The following is a 23,792-nucleotide window of genomic DNA, read 5'->3' on the forward strand; positions in this document are numbered from 1 at the left end:
CCTGAATCGGGCCACATCATCAACCTCTGCCGGGTGGCCCCTTACCCGCCTCTCCTGCTGAGCTGGTGTCCTGCACTGGCCTTCTCCTCTGCCACAGTGGAGGGCACGCTGCATTGATTTCCGTGGTCAGTGACCCTCTCCTCCACACCCAGTGCAGGCCCCGCACACCCCCCAGAGGAAGAGAGGTGCACTTCTCCCCTCGTCAGGGCTCACAGTCAGGAGGTGGAGCCTTTCTTCATGATGAGCTGGGGAAAGGCTGTTGCCAGGTTCCCTAGAGGTCACCTCCAGGACGCTGGAGCAATTGGTGCTAAAACAGGTTCAGTTTTATGCCAGACAGATTTACAGTACTGTTTTTCTGAGTTTTAGATTTTACATGATAGTAGCTTCAGGTTTGCCTGTGTGTTTGGACAGAGTCAGGAAGTGCCTGGTCTAAAGAAAAGAATACAACAGAATCCTGTCTTCCTTGAGGTGTGGCGCAGGGTCCGGTCCTGTTGAGAGGTGGGCGTCCTTCATCTTGCTGCTGAGACGTGCCAACGGTCCTCACTTGGGCGTGTGGCGAGAGCTCCCAGCAGCCTGTCATGACTTTCCCGTTGATTTTATGCAGGCTTTTTTCCCCCTTCCAAGGTTGATAGACATATTTCTTCGTTGTGCAGTTAGGTCTTTTGACAAGGTTTATTTTTAGTTTTTCACAGAGTCCTACAAGTGAACAGTATTTCTGTTTCCTCTCCACCCATTGCTCCCAGCACTGTTTAAAGCTGGGCTTGCTCTGCATTCCTGGTGCTCTGGGAGAGCGTGGGACCTGGGACCCTCCTCGCCCACAAACCAGCAGCTTGCCCTGGTTGCTCCAGGAGGTCCCCATGGAAAACAAGGCCCTTTCTCCCATGTGAGGCCTGAATGCTTCAGCCACTTGTCACTCATATGGAGCGTGCCTTAGCACTGATGCTCAGATGAGGCTTTTTGTTTGTTTTTTGTCTTTTCAGAGTTACTGTATGTACTCTGTAGAGTTTAAAAAGTCAGCCTGGACATTGGCGTTTATGGATTGGAAGACGTGGCATTGGTGCAATGACAGTGAACTCCAATGATTCAGTGTGATCGCTGTCCAAAAAAAAAAAAAAAAAATCTCAGTCAAAATCCTGGCTGTCTTTTTACAGAAATTGACAAGCTGCTTCTAAAGTTCTTATGGAAATGCCAGGCAGGGACCCAGAATAGCTAAAACCATCTTCAGAAAGAAGACTCACACTTCCTGATGTCAGAACTACCTTAGGGCTGTACTCATCCAGACAGGGTGGTATTGGCATATGGGGGACAGATCAACGACACAGAACGAAGCGTCCAGGAATAAAGCGTCCCTCTGTGGCCAGTGGGTTTTCAACAGGCATGCCAGGCAGCGGGGAGAGGGGAGAACTGTTTACAGGGGTCTTGAGGCAGCTGGACGGCCACAAGCCAGAGAATGCAGACGAACCTGCTGCGTGCCATGACCAAAAGTTAACTTGGCATCGACGGAGACCCAAGTGAAAGAGCAAAAGTTATAAAAGTCTTAAAAGAGACTTACAGGTGTAGATCTTTGTGTCCTTGGATTAGGCAGTGGTCTCTTACCCATGACCCCTAACAGAAGAAGCAGTAAATTGGAGTTCATCAAAATTAAAAGCTTTTGTGCTTCGGAACTCCTCTTTCAGACTGTCATGCATCCAGGCAGGCCTCAATGAGTCTTTTGCCTCCGGCCGCGGTATCTAGCCCTCCGTCCCTGCATGGCGGCCACAGCTCCCCCTGCCTCTCCACGTCTTTCTCTTGCTGTCCCCTTTGCCTCGAGGACCCTCCCTTACTCTCTGCCAGCTTTTGCCTGCACCTTTAAGCTCACTTCTTCCCAACTCTTCCTGTGATTTTGTCCATTTGATGCTCTGGGTCTTGGGTGCGTGTGCAGGTATTTATTTTTGTACTTAGGACTGAACTCAGGCACTTTACCGCTGAGCTACATCTCCAGCCCTTTTTATTTGACTTTGAGACAGGGTCTTGCTGAGTTGCCACAGCCGCTTTGCCATCCTCCTGCCTCAGCCTCCTGAGTTGTGGTCCGAGGTGTGCCCCACTGCGCCTGGCCAGTTCTCGGGTGCTCTTATTCTTGGTTTGGATCACAGTGCTTTCTGTGCCGTGGTTCCTTCCTGGTCTGCAATGTGCTTCGTTTCCCAGAGGATGGTCCGCTGCTTGACCGCGAGGAGCCTCCGGGGATTCCACTCCTCGCTCTGCTCTTGCTTTCAGGAGATCTGCTTCTTGAGCAAATCGGTTTTACTGTGTCTCTGTTTCTTCTGTTACAAAGTGAACTGGCTCTCGGTCAACAGAAGCAGGCACGTCTCACATGGCCCTGCCTGGTTGGCCTGTGTATTGTCTGTCCACGTCTTGCTCCCTGCGCTCTGATGGAGTTTCCAGCACGGTCCCCGAGGCCTGGGAGCTCAGCTTAGGACATCTGGTGTTACTTGTTGAACATCAGTTGTGCCCTGGTTGGGGGCTAGGTATTAGGCTTGGGCCCTGGGGATTCGCGGCTGGTCCTTGCAGAAGCTTATCTCTGAATTTGCTAGGTGCAGTGGACTTAGTCTGACTTTCAGCTGACCACATGGATGGTTTTCCTGTGATTGCACCTCCCTGTGGTCAGGGTCGGTGCTGGCTAGGTTCATTGCCACCTGAGCCCGCTTCCTTGAGACTGACAGGTGAGGAAGGGTCCCTGCTGTTTTATCCAGGTGTTTGGTGTGTGATCTTCTTGGTCCTGACTTCATTAACTCTCTTATTGTCCAAGAAGGAAACGGGGAAGTAGCTTGTTTTAAGTGGAGGATGTTTGGCTGTTTAACTGAAAGCCCCTGCTCTCCGCGTGTCACATTGCCTTCCTTCCTGCGGCCACTCTTCCTTCCCAGGGGCCTGTGCGAGGGGCTTAAAGCTCAGGGTGAAGTGAACCTGTGTCTCCAAGTTGCTGGATCTCTCAGGGACTTTGGAAGTTCTGATTTTCGACATTTCCTTCTCCAGCCTGCTAGATGTCTGTTAGGAGTTCCTCGATATGGAGTTTATGTCCCTTTTTTGGTATGGTGCAAAGAGGGAAATTTTCTGATTTAAAACAACAACAACAAAAACCATTTAGGCATAAGTTTCCTGTGTTACTGAGTTTTAAAAATTGGGACCTGGATGGCGTATTAAAAAGCAAATTCTTGGCCTTTTTTTAGGACTCACAAATTCGCCAGAGTACAGCTTACAGCTTACATCAGCCTCAGGGAAACAAAGAACATGGGACGGAGCGGAATGGCAACCTCTACAAGAAAAGCGACGGGTAGGTGAAGTGGCGTTGCTGTTGCTGGAGCGGAAACAGATGTCCGTGATCTCCTGTGTCCAAAATGTCTAAACTCTTATTGTTTTTCCCTCTTACTCATAAGGATCCGAAAAGTGTGGCAGAAAAGGAAATGCTCAGTTAAGAACGGTTTTCTGACCATATCCCACGGTACCGTAAGTATTCTCTTCTAATCCGTGGTCCATGCTGTGTGTAGTTGGGTGAAGTCTGGCTGGAGACCATGGTGGCGCCTGGGGACACAGATGTCCTGTGTGTGATGTGGCATTGAGGCTGCGTTTGGAAAGCCGGCTGGCTCCTTGTCTGGCTCTGGGGCACCTGCTGAGCCTTCTCCACTGGGAGAAGCTTTGTTCACCTGCTTCAGAGTCAGGAGTGACTGTGAGCCAGGTGCCTTTACCTAGAAGCCTGTGACTTCTAGAAAGCATGGAGCTGCAGACGGCCCCCTCAGCTAGCCTTGACATGGAAAAACTGAAGGTCTCACTTGGGAAGATTTCTACTTTGCCATTAAGGGGAAAATGTTTCAGTGCTCAGACTCTGGGAACTAGAAATCCAAGAGAGAAGAGATTCAGTAACTTATTATAAAGGTCTCCCACACCAGCCCAATCTTACTTTACTATTCATTCATTCATTCAGTGGTGCTGGGGATTGAACCCAGGGCCTTGTTCATGCAAGGCAAGCACTCTACCGACTGAGCTACATCCCCCGCCCACCAGGATCAATCTTAATCAAGTTCTCTTTTCTCTTCTTTGTAATAACCCATGCAAGAAAAGCAGCCCTGCCTGTTGAGCTTTCAAGAAAACCAAACAGAATAAAATTCCACACCCGTCTATCTTTCAGAGACAGGGAACTGGACTCACAGCCATAAACAGCCCTTGGTACCATCTTCTCTTCCAAGAGGCTTTAGCACATTATCCCCTTGCTTTGGACCGGGGCTGGTGAAAACCATGTGGGCTGGTGGACACCTTTGAAAAGGTCTGGGCTGCGTTTTGTTCTTGGTTTGTGTTACTTCCCCTAAGCCAGGCCCAGCACTGCGTGCCCGGCAGCCTCAGCGGAGGGTGGAGAGGATAAATCACCCTCCATGAAGCATTTATCAAATACGCCCTTCATCTGGGTCTTCCGTCCCGCCTCCCACCGGCCCCAGTGAAAGGCAGAGCTGCACAGGAGCACAGATGAGGTTTTCAGGCCCTTAGAAAGACTGTCTGTCACTCATTGTTGGGGCCTTGAGAAGCAGCCCTTCTCAGTAATCACAAGTGAAAAACCAGCAACGCTCTGAAGGATGTCACTGAAGCAAGGATTGCTGCGGGTCCCTGGGGGGTGTGTGGGGGGGTCATTCTTGCTGATTCCATCAAGGGAAGGGAGAGGGAGATGAGAAGCAGCACGTGCTGGGTGTGGCCTGCAGGGATTCTGGCCCTGGGATCGACTGTGTCCCCTCCAGGCAGCTGAAGGTCACCCCTTCCCCACAGTCCAGTGTCACTGGCATAGCCACCTCCTCACCCTGGGCCTGTGGTTCAGATCTGTGTGCTTTTCTTTCCCTACAGAGAGATGCTCGGGGGTGAGGAGAGGTGTGAGTGCTGTAGACCAAGCGGGGCAACTTTATTTAACTGTGTCTCACCTTGAAATGACAACCGCGAGGCCAGGAGCCAGCCAGCGTCCTCACTGGTCTGCGTTCATGACTCCTGCCTTTCCACCACTCGTTCTGTTGCTCAGCTCGAACAACCCTGATGTTTACCACCCTGATGCCAAAGTCGGCATAAGGCAGTTTCAACTTGGGCTCTTGCAGCTCTCAAGGCACATTTGCGTTGTTAGAATTCCCCGAGGCCCAGGGCCTCAGCCTATACCAGTGAGTTGCTCCCCTGCCGTGACAGAGGACAGAGGAGGACAGGCCTGGCAGTCCTTTGCTGGCAGCACAGTTGACTTCAAGTCACTTGGGTGCTCAAGTCCTCTCAAGACAAGAAGCCTAGTTTCCCTCATGTCTTGATGGGCCACCCCAGTTTCTGGCAGACAGTACAGTTGTACTGGCTTCTCTCGGGCCTTGACAGCTCTGCTTGTCGCACTGTGTGCACATTTAATCAGAGCTTTGCGTTTTGAGTGGAGCCCTCTCCAGAGGTGCTTCATCCTGCTATTAGCAGCCACTTCCTGCTCCAGCTGCAGGGTTGCAGGTGGGCTGTGCCCAAGGCTGCATCTACAGAGCGTGGCTCCTGAGGACTGGCAGGACTCTGCCGGGAAAGAGAGTTGAGATGCCTCTGGGATGGGGTTTGGTGTTGATGTGGCTTCCTGGGCAGCTTTCTTCTTTTCCTTCTCCTTCTCCTTCTCCTTCTCCTTCTCCTTCTTCTTCTTTTTGATACAATGTTTTTATTTTACTTTCTTATATTTACGTGGTGCTGGGTATTGAACCCAGTGCCTCGTGCGTGCAAGGCAAGTGCTCTACCACTGAGCCATGATCCCAACCCCTTCTTCTTCTTTTTTTTTTTTTTTTAAGAGAAAATTTTACTTACTTATTTTTTTTATTCTAATTAGTTATACACGACAGCAGAACGCATTCTGGTTCACCGTACACAAATGGAGCACAGCTTTTCATTTCTCTGGTAGTATATGAAGTAGCGTTGCACCACATGTGCAGTCATACATGTACCTAGGGTAATGATGTCCTTCTCATTCCACCGTCTTTCCTCCCCCCATGTCCTCTCCCCTCCCACCCCTTCCCCAGCTTTCTTCTTTAGCAAGCACCTCCTGACTGTGCTAGTTCATTGCCAGGAGGAGAGGGCATGTTTCTGAAGACCTGAGTCGGACACGGAGGACTAAGAGTAGCACTTGGCAAACAGCCGGGAACCGGGTCTTTACGAAGTGGAAGCTCACAGGGTGTATCTGCATGTTTTGCAAACTCTTTCCAGGATGCTAGAAGCCTTCAGCAAGTGAAATGGCCGTCAGCTGTGGTGAGGCTGGGGTGAGGGTAGCACCTGGGAGGAGTTCAGTGAGAGACCCCGCTGGTGTTCCCTGGCAGCCACGGCCAGTGGTGTTTTCTGGCACTGGGAAGAAGTGATTCTTGGGATGAGACACTAGGGCCGGGTGTCTTCTTTGCCAAGTTCACCGTACTGCCCCACCATCAAGGGCTGCAGGCTGTGTTCTGCTGGAAGAATTTCTACTAGCTCTTAAAGCATCTAAAAATTTTTAAATGACTACCCCTTATGCAGGAAGAAGAATATACACTTCGTTTTTTAAAAAAATATTTATTCTTAAGTTTTAGGTGGACACCATATCTTTATTTTACATTTATGTGGTGCTGAGGATCGAACCCAGTGTCTTGTGCATGTTAGGCGAGTGCTCTACCATTGAGCCACAACCCCAGCCCCATAAACTTCGTTTTTAAAAAAGCTTGACAAATGGTACAAAGTAGAATGTGTGGTTAAAATAGGAGATTCCCTAAGAATTGCACCTTTGTGGTCAGCACTGGGGCCGTGGTTTCTTTCCCTCCCCTGAGGTTTATGCTAAACCAGGCTGCTCAATCAGCGCCCGTTACCTTGTGGAGTAGATGAAACTGTCAGGTGACTGGATTGAGTGATGATACTCTCTTTCCAAATTACAGCAGGGAGGGAATTTAATGGATAGAATTTTCTTCCATAAATTTTTCTCATAGCTTTGCTGTAGCTAATGATTCATCTGAATGGACAAATAGCAAATCATTATTAATGTAAAACTGAGAACAGCTGATGTTCCTTGAGATTGCCAGCTTGCGTTTTGTGCACCCCCTCTTATGGTTGTCACTTTATTATGTGGTGACATTTGTGCCTTTATCATTATTCCTAGTTCAAATTCAGGCACTGGATTATTTTTCTATATTGTGTGGTTTCATTTGCTGTGAAGTAAGAGATCTGTCTTTGAGGTGGTTATACTGATAGAGAATAAATAACTTTTCCTATGCTCCAGGGAGAAGGGAAGAGTCAAATTTAGAGGTGGGGAGGGAGCAGTCCTTCAAACTGTGGTTCTCTCTTGCTCCAAGCAAGTCCAGGTGAGGGACTGCCTACAGTGGACACCACATCAAGGCTGGGGAGATGGCAGCTAAGCACTTGACCTAGAGCCCAGCTGTCATGTTGGAACCCTGGCTTCCCTTCTCCCAGGTGGCAGAACCCCATCAAGTGGTTTTAGGTTCTATCTTTATCTACAACATTGGAGTAGTTCTCAAAGGGCATTTAAGAAAGTTGAATGAATGAATCCATGAAAAATATTTACGACAGTGCCTGGTACATGTAAGTACGTACTAGTAATAAAGCTGAGTAAGTGTAGCTATCTCTTCTTGGTCAAATTCGTCATCTTATCCATTAAGTGCTTCTGCATTTACCAAAGGGCAGGGGCCCCTATAATGGCTCCTGTGTCTAGAAGCAACGGACACCTCAATCTGGAAGTAGCCCTGAGAACTGCACATCTCCCGTGGAGGCCAGACGGGCTGTACACCATGTTGTGGTACTCATGTTGTCAGTACGTGGGGCTCCTGCTCAACATGGTAGAAATGGATCATTTGTGTAGGTATCTGGACAAGCCAGTAATGGTATTGGTAAAGATCTAAAATTGATGGTGCTTTTACTTGGAACTGTTAAGTTTGCAAGATTAGACATCTTGAAGTCTTCTGTACTGTTTCCTGATGATCCTAGAAAGCTGTTAGGAATCTACGGACAAAAGCGAATATCTTGTGGCTAAGATCCACCCAGCAACAAACCAGGAAGCCCTAGGACAGCCCTGTTTATCTGACTTCTGTGTATCCAGACCTCAAACCCTTTACCCTGTATCAAACGCGGATCCTGCCCCTGCAGGATTGGTTCCATTTTTACGGAGGCTTCTCTACTTGCACTCTGTAGTGATCGTAGCAAGAAGCCTTTGGGCTGTGAATGCACAGGACTTCATGGCCTGCCTAGTGTGTGTCTGGATTACTCCCAAACCCACGCTGTTTATCTCAAGCCACTGGTGACCAAGGGGAGTGGGAACACGAAGGCTTGAAATCTTGAGATGTGGTATTTTGTCTTTCCTTAGGCAGCTCGGTAGGTTAGTAAGGTAAGCCCTCTCCAATTTGGAGATTTTTCCAAGGTCTGAAGACATTTTACCAATCAGAATTTTTGTTTTCTGAAATTCTCTTCTTATCGTCTCCCCTTGCTTTTTGGAGAAAGTGTGATTTTTCTTGAAACTAGTAAAACAGCCATTATTGACATAGCTCTGGAGAAGGTGTACTTTGATCTCTTTGGGGTCATGAGTGTGAATAAAGCATGTTTTGTTGAAACTCCAGGGATAGTGATGGTTGAGGATGGTCAGTCTTATCTCCTGTCACTTAAGAAAGCAGGGGAAATCGTCTCTGTGATTTTCATGCTGAGATCACTTTTCCCAGAGATGAGGTTTTCACTCACAAAAACACTTTTAAGAACACTGGAAATTGAGCTAGGTACCTGGGTCCCCTCCACACCATCTGGGCCACCTGTAAGAAACAGAACCCAGTGCTTGGGGGCTTCAACCCTGGAGTTTTGGGGGCTCAAGGAGCCCATGGTCCCAGCCTCAAGCTTGTCACTACTCTGCCCCTTGTGCCGGCAGGTTGTGTAGACCACCAGTGAGCCCTGGCAGGGAGGACCCCTTGTGCCGGCAGGCTGTGTAGACCACCAGTGAGCCCTGGCAGGGAGGACCCCTTGTGCCGGCAGGCTGTGTAGACCACCAGTGAGCCCTGGCAGGGAAGACAGTGGTCCTTGTGTGGGGCTGAAGTCTCAGTCCTGCTGCCCCTGTTGAAGACTGCCTCTGAGCGTTGTCCCTGCAGACTGTTAAAACTGCTCGCTCCTGCTGAGTGTCCGTGAGCAGCGAGGCAGATGGTGACCTGTTCCTTCCCGCTCACGCCTTGTTTTTCGTTTGTTTTTAATCAGGCTAACCGGCCTCCTGCAAAGCTCAACCTGTTAACCTGCCAAGTGAAGACCAACCCCGAGGAGAAGAAATGCTTTGACCTTATCTCACGTAAGCGCGTCCTGAGGTGCTGGGCCCTGGAGATCTTACTTCAAACGCTTTTGCAGGGCGTCAGTCCCATGTCAAACCCTGCATTTTGAAGAATTGATGTTGGAAGAGAAATGCCCCTGTTTGGCGTGGTTGGCCTGTTCTGTCTTCCCGTTCGTGGTTGCTGGCTTCCCAGTCTCTCCTGCCTAGGGTCAGACTCTGAGGGCTCGGAAACCCAGAGGCAGCCTCTCAGCTCTCCACGCCTCCGCTCTCCTGTTTGTAAATAGGAGGTTGCATTGGCGATGCCCCAGATCTAAAGTTCTGCACCTTTTGATTTTTCCCCTCAAAGGACAGTTTTGTTGTTGAGAGCTCCCTTGGTTTATTTGCATCATGTTAGAAATGCTGTATACGAAAAAGTCTCTTCAGCAGAGCCCTTGGAACTTTAGTCTTGGACATTGTTAATCTTCCCCACAAGGGAACTGGTCTTTCTGCTTCTGGGTGCTTTTCTTCTTTGTGGAGCACGCAGGAGTCCCCACAGAACTGTCCGTTATGGTGAATGTCTACCAGCACCCAAAAGAGAAGGGTTCATGATGTCTTGAAGAAAACGTGATAAGCCTCTTGTCCTTGGTTGTTCAAAGTGGCAGGGTTACATTTCAGGGAGGGAAGGTCCAGTCTCCCCTTCAAAGATGTGGCCACAGGGGCTTTGACCCACATCGTGGGCCTGTGCATTGTGGGAAGGCACGCTGTGCTGCCCACCCCGGTGTCCAGCAGGAGAGCTGCTGGTCAGCCTGCCGACATGCACTGTGAGGTCCAGGGACTCAGTCATGTGATCAGATGTTCATAGCAGACTCAAGAGATGATTGCTGCCGTCTCTACTGTGTCTGCTCATCTCCCCACTGTGTCCCTTCTCAACCCAGGGTCTTGGAGGTGTGAGCAGTGTGATCCAGGCACTGGACTGGTTTGTAGAATACAAGGGAACCTTATTTTGATTTTGAGCCCCCACCCCATCCATAGATTCCCTTATCTCTGCCACAAAGCTTTCTCCGGGATCCTTCATCCACTTACAGTGTTGTGAAATGCTGAGCATTGACCACAGTTTTTAATTTTTTTTAAATATATATTTTTTAGTTGTAGTTGGACACAATACATTTATTTTATTTATTTATTTTTATGTGATGCTGAGGATCAAACCCAGGGCCTCACATGTGCTAGGGGAGTGCTCTACCGCTGAGCCACAACCTTGACCACAGTTTTATTTGTGATCATTGCTGGGTCACACTAGTTGCTGTGACCGGATGTCTGCTAGTGTCTGGGGAATATTCAGAGGTTTTCCACATTCTGAAATTGTAGCCAATTGAAAGCTATGCACTACCCTAGTAGCAAAAGTGCCCTTTGGTAACACATTAGCACTTGGTAGCCCATTGAGCTTGGCTCACACAGAGGTAGATGTAGCACTGCCTCATCTATCCCCAGTCACCAGCAGCACAACTGGTGGGACCCCAGCAAATGCCACACGTGCAGAAGCAGTTACTGCAGAGCCTGCCCTGGCCCTCAACACACCGGGCACCAGGAGGGTCAGAGCCTGATAGCCCCCCACCAGGCATGGAGGGAGGTGAGCCTGCCTGCGTCTGGTTACACCCATGTTTACGCAGATCCTGTCATGTCTGCTGTGGCCTGAAGCCTGATGACTGTGTGACGGTCCTCTGTGGGCTGCAGAGGGCTGAGTCCGGCTGGAGGTGCTGCTGTGAGCTTGCCCATGGTCGTCCTTGAGAGTGCTCTCATTCCCCTCCCTGCTTGTCCCCAGGGGGTAAAATGATTTCAGTCCTTCTCATTTTTCATCCCTAGTTATTTTTCCAAATGTCCCATTCCCCTCCGAGTGTCATAGAGGAAATGCTTTGTGTGGTGCCCTGTAGGCTTGGGTTCTTTAGACGTGAAAACCAGCCCAGCTCCAGGGCATCATCAAGGGAGACGTGCACAGCGGTCAGGGGCCTGATGTGAGCATCCCGAGAAGTGGGGACCTGGGCAGGACCCTGTTCTCTTGATGCCTCCTCTGCCCCCTGACCTGGCTAGTGGGATGAGGGTCACCAGGTGCTTTTGCGCTCTCCACACAGTTGGGCAGTTGGGAAATGAGCAAGCCACACAGTAGGCAGTGAGGACGTGTTCTGGTGTGGATCTGTCAGCACCCAGAGTCGCCCCTTCCCCATCCTCCCCTGCAGAAGGCCAGCAGACTGACTGGCTACCTTCAGGTAGTGCCTGCAAGATCCTCCTTGTCCACTCTGCCCCAGCCAGGGACCTCCCATGCTGGTCCAGAGGTCAGCAGGCACAGCTCCTCTAGGAGGACGCATCTGCGGCAAGGCCAGCCTTGGAAGCTCGCCTAACTTCTTGCCGTCAGACTGACCACCCTTTGCAAAGTCAAGGGCTGAGTCATTTTCCTTGACCCACATAACCAGCCCAGGTGGGTGGAGGGGACCCAGCTTTCCATGTGATATTTGGAGGTGGAACCTGGGCCAGAAGCAGCCCCACGGGCCACCACCATCACTCTGTTGTCCCGTGGCTCCTGCTGCTCCTCTTTCCTTGGTGGAGCTGCTGGAAACCGGGCTGTGGCTCCAGTGTGTCTGGAGGGTCTGCAGCGGGGATGCTTGTTTGGAGCTTTTCACAGTTTGCCTCCTGCAAACACTAGAGAGCAGCGTCTGTCCTGGGTGTACCGGAGCTGGTCCTGCCTGACCGTGAAGTAGTTCAGGGTGAGCCACAGTACTGGTGTCACCTGCAGAGCCACAGCTTCCTGGGAATTCTGAGACTTGCGTGGCAAAGGCTTTGGAGTAGCTGGAGCGGTGGCTCTGTCCCCTCTTGCCTGTTTCTCTCAACACTTGAGCGTGGCTCAGCTCCCATCAGCTGCATCCCAGAATCAAGTTCATTTTTCTAAACTTGAAACAGATCAGTTGAACCTTGTTCCTTTCCTCAGAAACCAGTGGGACAGAGAAAAAGTTCCATTCCCCCTGGCGTTAAAAGAAACAAAAAGATGGCCTGGTAGAGTGGGAAGGGGGTGGGGCCGGGAGGCAGGCTGGCTACGCTGGCTACGCTGGCTACGCTGGCTACGCTGGCTACGCTGGCTACGCTGGCTACGCTGGCTACGCTGGCTACGCTGGCTACGCTGGCTACGCTGGCTACGCTGGCTACGCTGGCTACGCTGGCTACGCTGGCTACGCTGGCTACGCTGGCTACGCTGGCTACGCTGGCTACGCTGGCTACGCTGGCTACGCTGGCTACGCTGGCTACGCTGGCTACGCTGGCTACGCTGGCTACGCTGGCTACGCTGGCTACGCTGGCTACGCTGGCTACGCTGGCTACGCTGGCTACGCTGGTTTCGCTGGTTTCTGCCTCTTAACCTCTCTGGGCCTCAGCCCCCTCCCAGACACCCTGCCAGGGGTTGTTCAGGGGACCAGAGGACTTTCAGGAGTAAAAACCTTCCTGGAATTTGGCATGTCTGCTCACTTTTGGGTTCTAGATGTTTATTGTGGGTCCTCAAGAACAGTCACTACTTGTCACCATTGTGTCATCCACCTGCTGTCATCCCCCACTTTTTCAGATTTAATTCTGTTCTACTTTGCTTTTGGAACCTGGTGCATATCCCTGCCCCAGTGACCTCACTGTACCCATCACAGTAGAATTGTCCAGAAGGGCATAGTTGGCGTTCTCAGCCGTATGTAGTATTGTGAAAACCAGGAAATTAACATTGACTCGATGCTGTTCACTGGAATTCTCACCTGTTTTCTACTAAAACGACCTGGTCCTGCCCCAGGATCCCCTCCAGGACCCCACCTTGCCTTTGGTTTTCTGCCACCGGGACCCCAGACTTCCCTTCCCTTTTGTGTCCTTGGTGTGTGTTGGGGAATATTGATCAGTTTGTTGTCAGATGTCCTCTTGGGTTTCTCTGATGTTTTCTCACAACTGAGCCGAGGTTAAGTGTTTTTGGCAAGAATAGCACAGAGTGAAGCTGTCACCTCACATGCCCCCTCCTGTGCACACAGAGGGCCAGCAGCCCAGCAAAACACTTGTAAACCACTGCTGACGCCAGCTGCCCATCTTGTCTACAACCATTATTTACAGTGACTTATTGCCTTAGCTCTTTGTAACTCAGGACTCCCAGACCAGGTAATTCTTAGAATTTCTCACACAGTACTCATCTTTTTATTTTTATTTATTTATTTATTTTAAGAAAACTAGAAAACTTCCAAGGCATTCCCTTTAGAAAAATCTTTTGTTTTTCAAAAGGCTTCCACAGTTAACTTTTGGGGCCACCTCTGCAGTGATTTTAACAAATCAAGGTTCTGAAGGGATTAGTGATGGTTTCTGTTCAGTTTCTGGAAGCTGCAGCTTTTAGACTTGAGGGGTGGGGGATAGGGCAGGATTATTAATTTCCATTACAAAGTCACCATTGCTGAGCGGGGGCAGAGGGAGTGCTTAGTTTTATAGAGAGCTAAGATTATTCCTGAGGTTAATTATCGGCCGATTTCTTTCGGAGCTGGGTATGGATTGCTGACTGACGCGCTTCTTCCTGCTGTGCAGATGACAGGACCTACCACTTCCAAGCAGAAGACGAGCAGGAGTGCCAGATGTAAGTCACTCGGAAGCGAGGCTGGGGCAGACCCTGCAGCCGTCCTGGGGCGTGACTCTCTGCTCTTGTCTGTCTAGATGGATGTCTGTGTTGCAGAACAGCAAGGAAGAGGCTCTCAACAACGCCTTCAAGGGCGACGACAACACCGGGGAAAACAACATCGTCCAGGAGCTGACCAAGGAGATCATCTCAGAGGTGCAGAAGATGACGGGCAACGACGTGTGCTGTGACTGCGGGGCCCCAGGTGATCCAGGGCCCCACACGGTCCTGGGCGCCAGGACATTCAAATCCCATTCCAATTCGCAGAATCCATTCATTGATTTTCACTTTCGTTTCAAACATAAAATCAAGTGCAGCTCAGCCTGAGTTCATCCCATTACACAAATGCTTAATGAACTGTGCGCAGGCCGCGGTGGGGCGGGGGTGGGAGAGGCCGCAGAGCAGGCCTGGTGGAGATGAAAAGATTGCCATGCTTTTTGAGAAATAAAAACTGAAGGGCGTAGCAAGGGTGAAATCAAGGCCATCCTGTCTGGTAAGACTGAGAGACTGCGGACACGCAGTGTGGGCCTCTACCCAGGATTGCCTCAGCACGCCTTTGTCCTGAACCTTCAGAGGAACTGTCTGTCGCTGTCTAGCTCTGTTCCTGGAAGAGCCGAGCTTCTGGGGAATGTCAGTTTTCCTTTCTGTAAAACGAAGGAACAGGTCCTTCTGCCTGTCACACTCTGGGACACGAGATGCTTATGTTTGCATTTTGACAAAGCAAATCAGTGGCTTCATTTTAATGGATATACATTTTTTACAACTAGTATTTTTAAATGTTTGAGCAGTTGACTTGTTTTAATTAGAATGGAAGATGCTGGGGGATCAGGCCACTACTCATAGGCTTTTCTGAATATTTGCAAAATGGGAAAGATTGTGGCTTAGCTAGAATGGTCAGCAACCTTTTCATCCTTCTAATTCTATGACCATTTTTATTTGAAAACGCAACTAAGACAGGGCAAGGTGGTGCACACCTGTGATCCCAGCTACTCAGGAGTCTGAGACAGGAGGATTACAAGTTTGAGGACAGCCTAGTGAGACCCTGTTTCAAAATTAAATTTTAAAAAGGGCTGAGGATATAGCTCAGTGGTAGAATGCCCTGGGTTCAACCCTAGTACTGCAGTCAAAACCCACAACAATGAGGAGTACCATCAGGTTCCTGTTTCTCTGAAGGCTATCTTTGGTTTTGGACTCCTTAAAAAAGATCTTTTTGACAGGAGATGAGGTAGGGAGAGATAAGAAGTGAATTCTGCACTTTCTTGATAAGGATAAGATAAGGATAGTGAAACACTTTCATAAAGAAGTTAAAGCTGCATTGTTTTAAAATATTGAGGCACCATAGATGGTGTAAAAACTTGATAAGCATCGTCTAATGCATGCCTGTCACTGCCCAGAGCTCAGTGCACAAAGCAGAAGAGGCCTAGTGCACACACAGATGCCCAGGAGTATTTCCTGATGTGGATAAACTGTTTATAATTTGAACATTTAAAAAATAACTTCACAATTACTTAGTGACCAAGATTGTGTTTACGTGCTGTGAATTTCAAAGGGGCAGCAAGCAATTCTAAGAATCAACCTCATGGACATGATAATGTGCTTAAGTACACCTCAGTTTAATTCATTTTACTCTTTTGTAAATTTAGCACATAGTAGGGTGTTTCAGTGAGGAGTAAACATGCCATGTGGGGAAGATGTGGTTTGAGCTCAGGCACGTGCAGGACTGCAGCCTGCTGCGTACCTGCTAGCAACTTTGGTCTAAGAATTGTGCTGTCTGGTCTGCACAGGGAATCACTATCCTGGTCCTCTCTTGCGTTAAATGAGATATGGTATAAAAGTGCTCTGACTTCGGAAGCTCTTAGAATGGACGCTATTGCTGCTACTACTGAAGCGCTGAACCCAGCGTATCGTAAGGGGCTGGTTGTTCTGTTACTAGCATCCGTGGTGTGGATGTGCTGGGTCCGTTCCCTTATAGTACTAGGCTTTGGTGGGTCATGTCTGCTCTTTCTCTGTCCTGCCTGTCTGACTAGGTGGGTGATGGCACAGTCTGTGTTCAGGACCCGTCCTGGAGGAGCCCAGAGTCTCCTGAGAGCACTGTGCCCTATGTATTTTCATACTCACACAACACCTGTCACTTAAATGAGTGGAAGGATGGGGAGGTGGAGGAAGAGGGAAAAGAAAGGAGGGCAGACGTGTCCCTACCTATGGATGGCTTGTTAACTAGTGGTATTAATCAAGGATTCTATTTGCGTCAAGATCAGGAAGTACTCAGGTTCAAAGCCCCGACTCAGTAACCAGCGGGAAAGCAGTTCTGTCTTCTGCCCTCTTCCAACCAGTCGCTTAAATTTGTCTTATTCTCTTTGGCAGATCCTACGTGGCTTTCCACCAACCTGGGCATTCTGACCTGCATCGAGTGTTCTGGAATCCACCGCGAGCTGGGAGTCCACTACTCCAGGATGCAGTCCCTGACCTTAGATGTACTGGGAACATCGGAGCTGCTGGTAATTTCTAAATGCTCATTTTGGGGTTGGAACTAAATAAGCAGAAATCTCAGTTTTTACTTTGGCATTCAGATCCACTTGGGTTCCTTGAAATTTCAGTGGGCTGGTAGTTGTTACCTTGGGAGATGGATTTGGGTAATTAGAACCTCCTTCTCAGCTCTAGCAGGTGAGGGTACTTGCTGTCAGTATCGAGATGGAAGATTCTGCCCAAGTGGCCTGGGATGTAGCATGGTCCATTTCACCCTGTCCATGAATTGGACTCGGATCCCGAGGCCTGAAGACGGAGAAGGGTTATTCTCCCCTAGTCATCAGCCGGTTTCTGACAGGGCTGTGTTTGCTTCTTACCTCAGGCCTCTAGTGGGCTTCTCCCTGGCCCACACTGTCCCTCTCAGGAGAGAGACTAATCTTTGTTGCCATTAGAAAAGTCTTTCCCTCTTGGTTCAGTGACAGCCCAAAGCCTCATGGCAGATGAGGAAGGGAAGCGTTTTCTGTGGGAGCTCCAGGGCACTGAGGCGGCAGCCCCCTGAGCCAGGAGGTGGATCGGCTCCGTGCTCTGGAGCCTAAAACGTGCGCTTCCGTGAGCTGTTTGCACGTCCACGATTGCCTGTGACAAGCAGCACCTGAAGTGCTGTCTGAGGCCTCTGGGCTTAATGGCTACTGACTGCCTTGATTTTAGTGTCAAGAGTAGTATTCCGGACAGAAGATCAATTACCCTGTCGGTGTTCCTCTTGTGGGGCCATAAATCCTCTTGATGACCACTGTGGGTCCGGTGTGTCTGGACTTCTGATACCCTCTGGGCCACCTTGTGGGACACTTGCACTTTCCCCAGGAATTTCTTCATGGTGCTGGAAGAACACATTTGGGGGACGCTAGAGTGGGCCCCGTAGCCTCGATAGTAGCGCCCCGTTACTTGGAGGTTAGGGCTGAGCCAGACTCATGGGACCCCAGCAGTGCCCTTTTGGAGACATGCTGGGGTTCTTTGATGTGCTGTGTGCATGGCCTGCATCTTGGGGATGTGCATGTATGCTTGCATTATCTAAGGAGTAAACAATGACGTCCTAGATTTGAGGTTGTCAAAGAAGCACAGAGTGTCTCAGTGATGAACTGCGGCAGTTCTGCTTTCGCAGATGCGCTACAGCAGAGGGAAGCACTGAGCAGCTTATGAGGAGGTGACTGCCTGTTTTACACCAGGTGCTCGGCAGGGCACTTACGCTGTTGCTCGTTTGGTTTCTACAACAGCCTGCTGACCTGGCATGGTATCCCACCTTACTGAGGAGGAAGCTGGGACTCAGAATGTTTCAGTATGCCCAGGGTTACGTACCTGCTAAGGGGGCACCCTAGAGCATCCCCCCATCTGACTCTAGAGCCCACACTCTTCAGTTTTGAGGAACTGGGTTATTACTGGCCTTTGTGGTGGGTGGTCCTGCCATGCAGTGAGATGTGAGCCTCACTACTGTCCCTCCACCACCAGCCTCAGGAAGGCTCTATAGCTGGCTGGGGAGAAGGACACTGATCTGTGGCTGCCTGTTCCCAGGGTGTGGGATGCTCCCGCCGTGGCCAGTTTTACGCTGCCCACGTGAATTATCAGATGTGCAGGTTCTGTTACCCATGAAGAGGAAAACACCAACGAAGATTGAAAGGAATGTGTTTTCCTTTTGTTGAAATGACAAAGTGACCCCTGATCCCTGATTTTGGGTCTGTCTTTCGAGTCTGTAAACCTGGGTCGTAGGGCAGTGGCGCAGGGTCTTTGGTTGGCTTGTTCCTCACAGTATGTTTTCCTGGGCATCAGCATTGGCTCAGCCTGCTGGTGGAGGTGAGTGGGTGTGGCCTGGACAAGCTATCTCAGAGGAGTTTTTAGGGAAACAGCAGTATAGACCACAACTCAGAGGGATGTGCCATGGCAGGAGAGGGATTTTATTAAATTTGTTGTTTTAGTATGGATTTACGGTGTGTAACCATGATGTTTTCATACATTATGCACATGGGGATGGTTAAATCAAGCTGGTTAACATATCACCATTTTTTGTGATAAGAACATAAAACCTCCTCTGAGAAACTTACAAGTATCTTTTATTAGCAGCTATAGTTCCTGTGATCTGCCTTAGATCTTCAGAATTCACCCTGATTAACTGAAATTTTATATCCTTTGTCCAGTTATCCTCCACCCCACTCCCTGGTAGCCAGCGTTCTACTACTTGCTTCTGGAACTTTGTGAGAATGTGGTGTGTCTTTCTGTGCCCAGCTTATTTCACTTGACATGATGTCTTTCGGGTTCATCCATGTGGTTGCAAACGACAGCTTTTTCAAGACTGAATGGTATTCCATTGTAGATATCCGTACCCACTTCTCCTTACCCGTTTATCCATTGGTGGACACTTGAGTGGATTTGCTGTTGTGAGGCTGCTGCGGTGTGGGCATCTCTTTGACGTGCTGGTTTCATTTCCTTTGAATACACACAGACATCTCCATCCTCCGGTGCTGGTCTTGCTGGAACTTCGGCAGGCCTACTTTAGTTTTCCCGGGACCTCTGTGTGCTTCCCCACGGTGGCTGTGCTAATCCACATTCCCACCAGCAGTGTGCAGGGAATGTGCACTGACACGTTCCTCCGCGTTCTCACTGACACTTGTTAACTTTTGTCTTTTTTTTTGGCACAGTGCTGGCTGTGGAGCGAGGGCCTCGCACGTGCTAGGCAAGCGCTCCACCACCGAGCCACACCCCAGCCTGACTTCTGTCTTTTTGATAAAAGCCATTCTGATAAGTTCGAGGTGTTGGTGGTGGTGGTTAAATTCGCAATTCCCTGGTAATCAGTGATGCTGAGCACTCCAGCCTGTGCCTGTTGCCCATTTGTAGGTCTTCTTTTTGAGAAATGCCTATTTTGGTCCTTTGGCTATTTGTTTTTCTTGATATTGAGTTTTTTCAGTTCTTTATATATTTTGGATATTATCTCCTTGTCAGATGTGTGTATTTGCAAATATTCCCTCCCGTTCTACAGGTTGTCTTTTTACAGGTTGTTTTCTTGGGTGTGAAGAAGCTTCTTAATATGATGCAGTGCCATTTATCTATTTTAGCTTTTGTTGGCAAGGAGAGGTTTTTAAATGGCCTGAGAGAGACAGCAGGTGCTCAGCAGATGTGACCTGGCAGCAGGTGCTGAGCTTGGCATGGCCCTGACTGCAGCTGCATGGGGGGGGGCATGGCCTGGCAGCAGGTGGTGAGAGTGGTCTGACAGCAGGTGTGGGGGGTGTGACCTGGTAGCAGGTGGTGAGTGGGCATGGCCTGACAGCAGGTGGGGTCCTGGCCTGGCAGCAGGTGGTGAGAGTGGTCTGACAGCAGGTGTGGGGGGTGTGACCTGGTAGCAGGTGGTGAGTGGGCGTGGCCTGGCAGCAGGTGGTGAGTGAGAGTGGCCTGGCAGCAGGTGTGGGGGGTGTGACCTGGTAGCAGGTGGTGAGTGGGCGTGGCCTGGCAGCAGGTGGTGAGTGAGAGTGGCCTGGCAGCAGGTGTGGGGGGTGTGACCTGGTAGCAGGTGGTGAGTGGGCGTGGCCTGGCAGCAGGTGGTGAGTGAGAGTGGCCTGACAGCAGGTGTGGGGGGTGTGACCTGGTAGCAGGTGGTGAGTGGGCGTGGCCTGGCAGCAGGTGGTGAGTGAGAGTGGCCTGACAGCAGGTGTGGGGGGTGTGACCTGGTAGCAGGTGGTGAGTGGGCGTGGCCTGGCAGCAGGTGGTGAGTGAGAGTGGCCTGGCAGCAGGTGTGGGGGGTGTGACCTGGTAGCAGGTGGTGAGTGGGCGTGGCCTGGCAGCAGGTGGTGAGTGAGAGTGGCCTGGCAGCAGGTGTGGGGGGTGTGACCTGGTAGCAGGTGGTGAGTGGGCGTGGCCTGGCAGCAGGTGGTGAGTGAGAGTGGCCTGACAGCAGGTGTGGGGGGTGTGACCTGGTAGCAGGTGGTGAGTGGGCGTGGCCTGGCAGAGGTGCTGAGAGGGGTGTGGCCCTGCAGCAGGTACTTAGTGGGTGTGGCCTGCCAGCAGATGCTGAGTAGGGTGTGGCCTGGCAGCAGGTGCTGAGTGGGGCCTGGCCTGGCAGCAGGTGCCGAGTGGGGCCTGGCCCAGCTGCATTCTCCTTTTCCGTCTGGCATCCTGTCCCTAAACAGGTGCTCATCCACTAGAGTGTCACCCTGTCCTCCCACACGGTGTTTCACTTAATTCTGTGAGTTATTCTCTGGCCTCGGGTTTGCAGGCCCTGCCGCTGCACACCGTGTGGTGCGTCTCCCTCCTGAACTGCAGTTGTTTGAAAGCACGCTTGCTTGCTTGCTTTCCTTGTTAAATGGATGAACTTGAGCAGCATCCATGGAGGTGGCTGGTCAGTAATAACCTTTTCTTCTTTTTACTTGCTTTTGGAATCCCTTCTCAGTCCGTGAAATGGAGCTTGAGTAACTGAAGTATTAATTGATTAGTTCCTAAGATTTTAGCACACTTGAGCTTAATAGGCTTAGATTCTCAACAAACCTGCTTTCAGAAAACCTTCAAGTAAGCTGAGATTTTTAAAAGATAAATTTCCTCCTAAGTGTAAAACATCATGATTTCAGCATTTTTTCAAGTCATAGAGAATCATCGTCACTGGTACTGGCATATTACTATGCTCCATTTCCCTATCATAAGTGAAGTTAGTAAAGGAAACCTTGGGCTGGGACACAGTTCAGGGCAGAGCGCTTGCCCAGCATGTGCAGGACTGGGCTCATCCCCAGCACCATACTGGATGAATAATGGGCCTGGATGTTTTCAGGTGAAGTTAATAGTCTCCCATCAAGTTGAAGACCAAGCATCAGGAACCGTAGGAGCAGCTGTGAGTGGACTCAGCTCTGCCTCTTGCCCGTCTTGTAAGGCCGTCAGACACTCACACAGGTCAGCCCACAGCCTGGCCTGGAGCAGTGTGTGGAGTGGGAGGGCAAAGCCCCACCACGCCAGGGCTTTTTCACCTCACCACTGCTGTCTCTGTGACTGAAATAAGCCCCTCTGCATCCTAAAAGCAGTGGCTTAGGGTTCATGAGAAACTGACCACCAGCTGCCATTCAATGAATAACATGTTGTGGGCACTCTGTATTCTGTCTGAGAACTCTGAAAACTGGGGCCCGCACTTGCACATGGGTCACTGGGCTCCAGAGCCTGTGTCCAACCTTCTTCATGAGTCACAGCTCTGAACCTTGCATGGCCGGAGCCCTGCATACAACATTGAGCACCCAAATTGTGTGCTTTGTCAGAAATATCAAAGAGAAATAGCTTGTAGGCTTGCTTGCTGCACCCCGGAGTGTCCTCCTTGCCCACCCTGGGAGAGGCACTGTGCATACTTAGTGCACATCTCGTCTCCTGCCTGGGCCACCAGGCATGTGTGTGTCAGAGTGTGTCATCCTCTCCAACCTCCTCCACCCCCCCCCCCTGGGATCCAGGGGACCCTGTTCATAACAGCCCAGTTCCCTGTCATAGAGCATCCTCGGGGAGTGAGGCAGGTGAGCAGAAAGAGATCCTGAGTTCAGTTGACAGAGGCCAGCTGGCTGCCAGGTTACTGGGTAACACTGTATTCACCTGCTGAGCCCACCCGACTGGGCAGCCCACAGGAACCAGCTGGAGAAGCAGGCCACAGTGGTGTCCCTGTGCCGTGAGGAGGAGGCTGTGTGAAGGCTGAGGGCTAGGGCTGCGATTTCACTGCCTCAGTGAAGCACAGACCGGCCCTCTGTATCCTCAGGCTCCGCTTCCACGGATTCAACCAACCTCCACCAGAAATTTTTGAAAGAAATTCTAGAAAGTTATAAAAAACAGAATTTGAATTTGCCTTGTGTGGAAGATCACACTGCATCCACTCAGATGGTGGTGGTGTAGACACACTCTGCCGTGGCCTCCCTCCTGCTCTGCCCCGAGCCTGGTTTGCATACCGTGTAGTTACTCCACACGGGACATTACGACTTTTTCCTTATTATTCCCTAAACAACAGAGTATGACAGCTATTAATGTGGCACTGACATTGAGCAGGTGGTCTGGAGGTGATTTGAAGGATCCGGGAGGAGACTAAGGGTGCCTGCAATCAATCCCATATAAAGGACTTGGGCATCCTGGAGCGTGGACCCAGTCCCCCCAGGCGGAGAACGACTGTGCCGACAGCACTCTGCCTCTCCTAGACCTAGTCTGACTGAGTCCTACCTCAGCACAGGCTCTGGTGAGCACCCTGCCTTCCTGCTCCCTGGGTGCTCCCCACCCAGCCTGCGGGGCCCACGTTTTCTTGATAGGACCTGTGGCTGCTATCGCGAATGCTTTTGTCTTTGCGATTGGTTCCAAAGGGGTTCTCTGTGGGCTGAAAAACAACCGGGTCTTGGCAGTGCTGGGAGGCAGTGTGCTCCCTGAACCAGCTGTCCCCCCTAAGCCGGCCAAGTCCCAGCAGAAGGGAAGGCAGCTTTCTATCTCCTGGGGAATTCTCTTCCTCCTGCCCCCACCCCGTCTGCCTAACGTAGACCAGGAGGCATCTGCTGACCCCTGGCTCAGACAGGGGACCACCTAGCTGTTTATGTCACTCTCTTTCAGAAAACAGTGTGCTTGGCTGGGGGTGGTGTCCCCCGGTACTGCAGGGCAGGGGGTGGGCCTGGGTTCCGTTGAGATTCAGCCCTGCCTGTGACGCTGACTGCCCTAGGAATCCTTCACAGGGCTGGGCCTCGAGGGGGTCGGTACTTGTCATCTTGTGGTGTGCCACCCTGCGCTAGCTTCAGGTGTCTGGGTCCAGGAGACTTGGACCTGGCAACCTCAGTTCTGCCTTCTCACAGTGGCTTGAGGGCCCAGAGCCAGGACTCAGTGAGGAGGTGGAGCTCGTTAGTGTTAGTGCTTTGAGCCATTAACTTTGTGCACTTGATTCACTCATCAGGAACAAAGAGGCTCCATGTAGTTCTTTGGTCCTGTGTAAAAAAACACCTTCCACATCCTTGGCCATCCCAGCTCGGTGTGGGGTATTAGTACCCATCAGGAAGTTCCCAGTATGTCTAACCCAGATCCCTTCTGCTGTTTCCTCAGCCAGTTCTCCCTGGAGATAAAGCAGACTGCTCAGGCAGTAGCTGGACCTCTCAGAGACCCCCATTAACACTTTGTCAGCGTAATTAATTGAGTTAACTCTCAGAAGTGTCACCAGCTTCCCAAACATATCATTTTCAATGTAGAAGTTAAAATACGTTTTTCTCAAAACACCACACTCCGATAAGAGGTCCCTTCACTAGTGTTTCACGAAACATCGAAGAACTCTGACCTGGCTGGGCGCATGGCCCACATCTATAATCCCCAGCGACTGGGGAGGCTGAGGCAAGAGGATCGAAAACTCAAAGCCCACCTCAGCAACTTAATGAG

General features: G+C 50.6%; 1 protein-coding gene across 5 annotated transcripts in view; it reads left to right on the forward strand.

Annotated features, from left to right (window-relative positions):
- Asap2 (ArfGAP with SH3 domain, ankyrin repeat and PH domain 2) overlaps nucleotides 1–23,792 on the forward strand; it is a 154,344-nt gene that overhangs the window by 97,460 nt on the left and 33,092 nt on the right. For all 5 annotated transcript variants that reach the window (XM_027937816.2, XM_071601322.1, XM_071601323.1 and 2 more), the window contains exons 10-15: nucleotides 3,204–3,307; nucleotides 3,411–3,480; nucleotides 9,214–9,301; nucleotides 13,844–13,892; nucleotides 13,970–14,136; nucleotides 16,296–16,429. In XM_027937816.2, coding sequence (XP_027793617.2) covers nucleotides 3,204–3,307; nucleotides 3,411–3,480; nucleotides 9,214–9,301; nucleotides 13,844–13,892; nucleotides 13,970–14,136; nucleotides 16,296–16,429 — 612 coding nt within the window. The remainder of the gene's footprint in view (nucleotides 1–3,203; nucleotides 3,308–3,410; nucleotides 3,481–9,213; nucleotides 9,302–13,843; nucleotides 13,893–13,969; nucleotides 14,137–16,295; nucleotides 16,430–23,792) is intronic.

This window comes from Marmota flaviventris, chromosome 14 (genome assembly GCF_047511675.1).
Source record: "Marmota flaviventris isolate mMarFla1 chromosome 14, mMarFla1.hap1, whole genome shotgun sequence".
NCBI classification, from domain to species: Eukaryota; Metazoa; Chordata; class Mammalia; order Rodentia; family Sciuridae; genus Marmota; species Marmota flaviventris.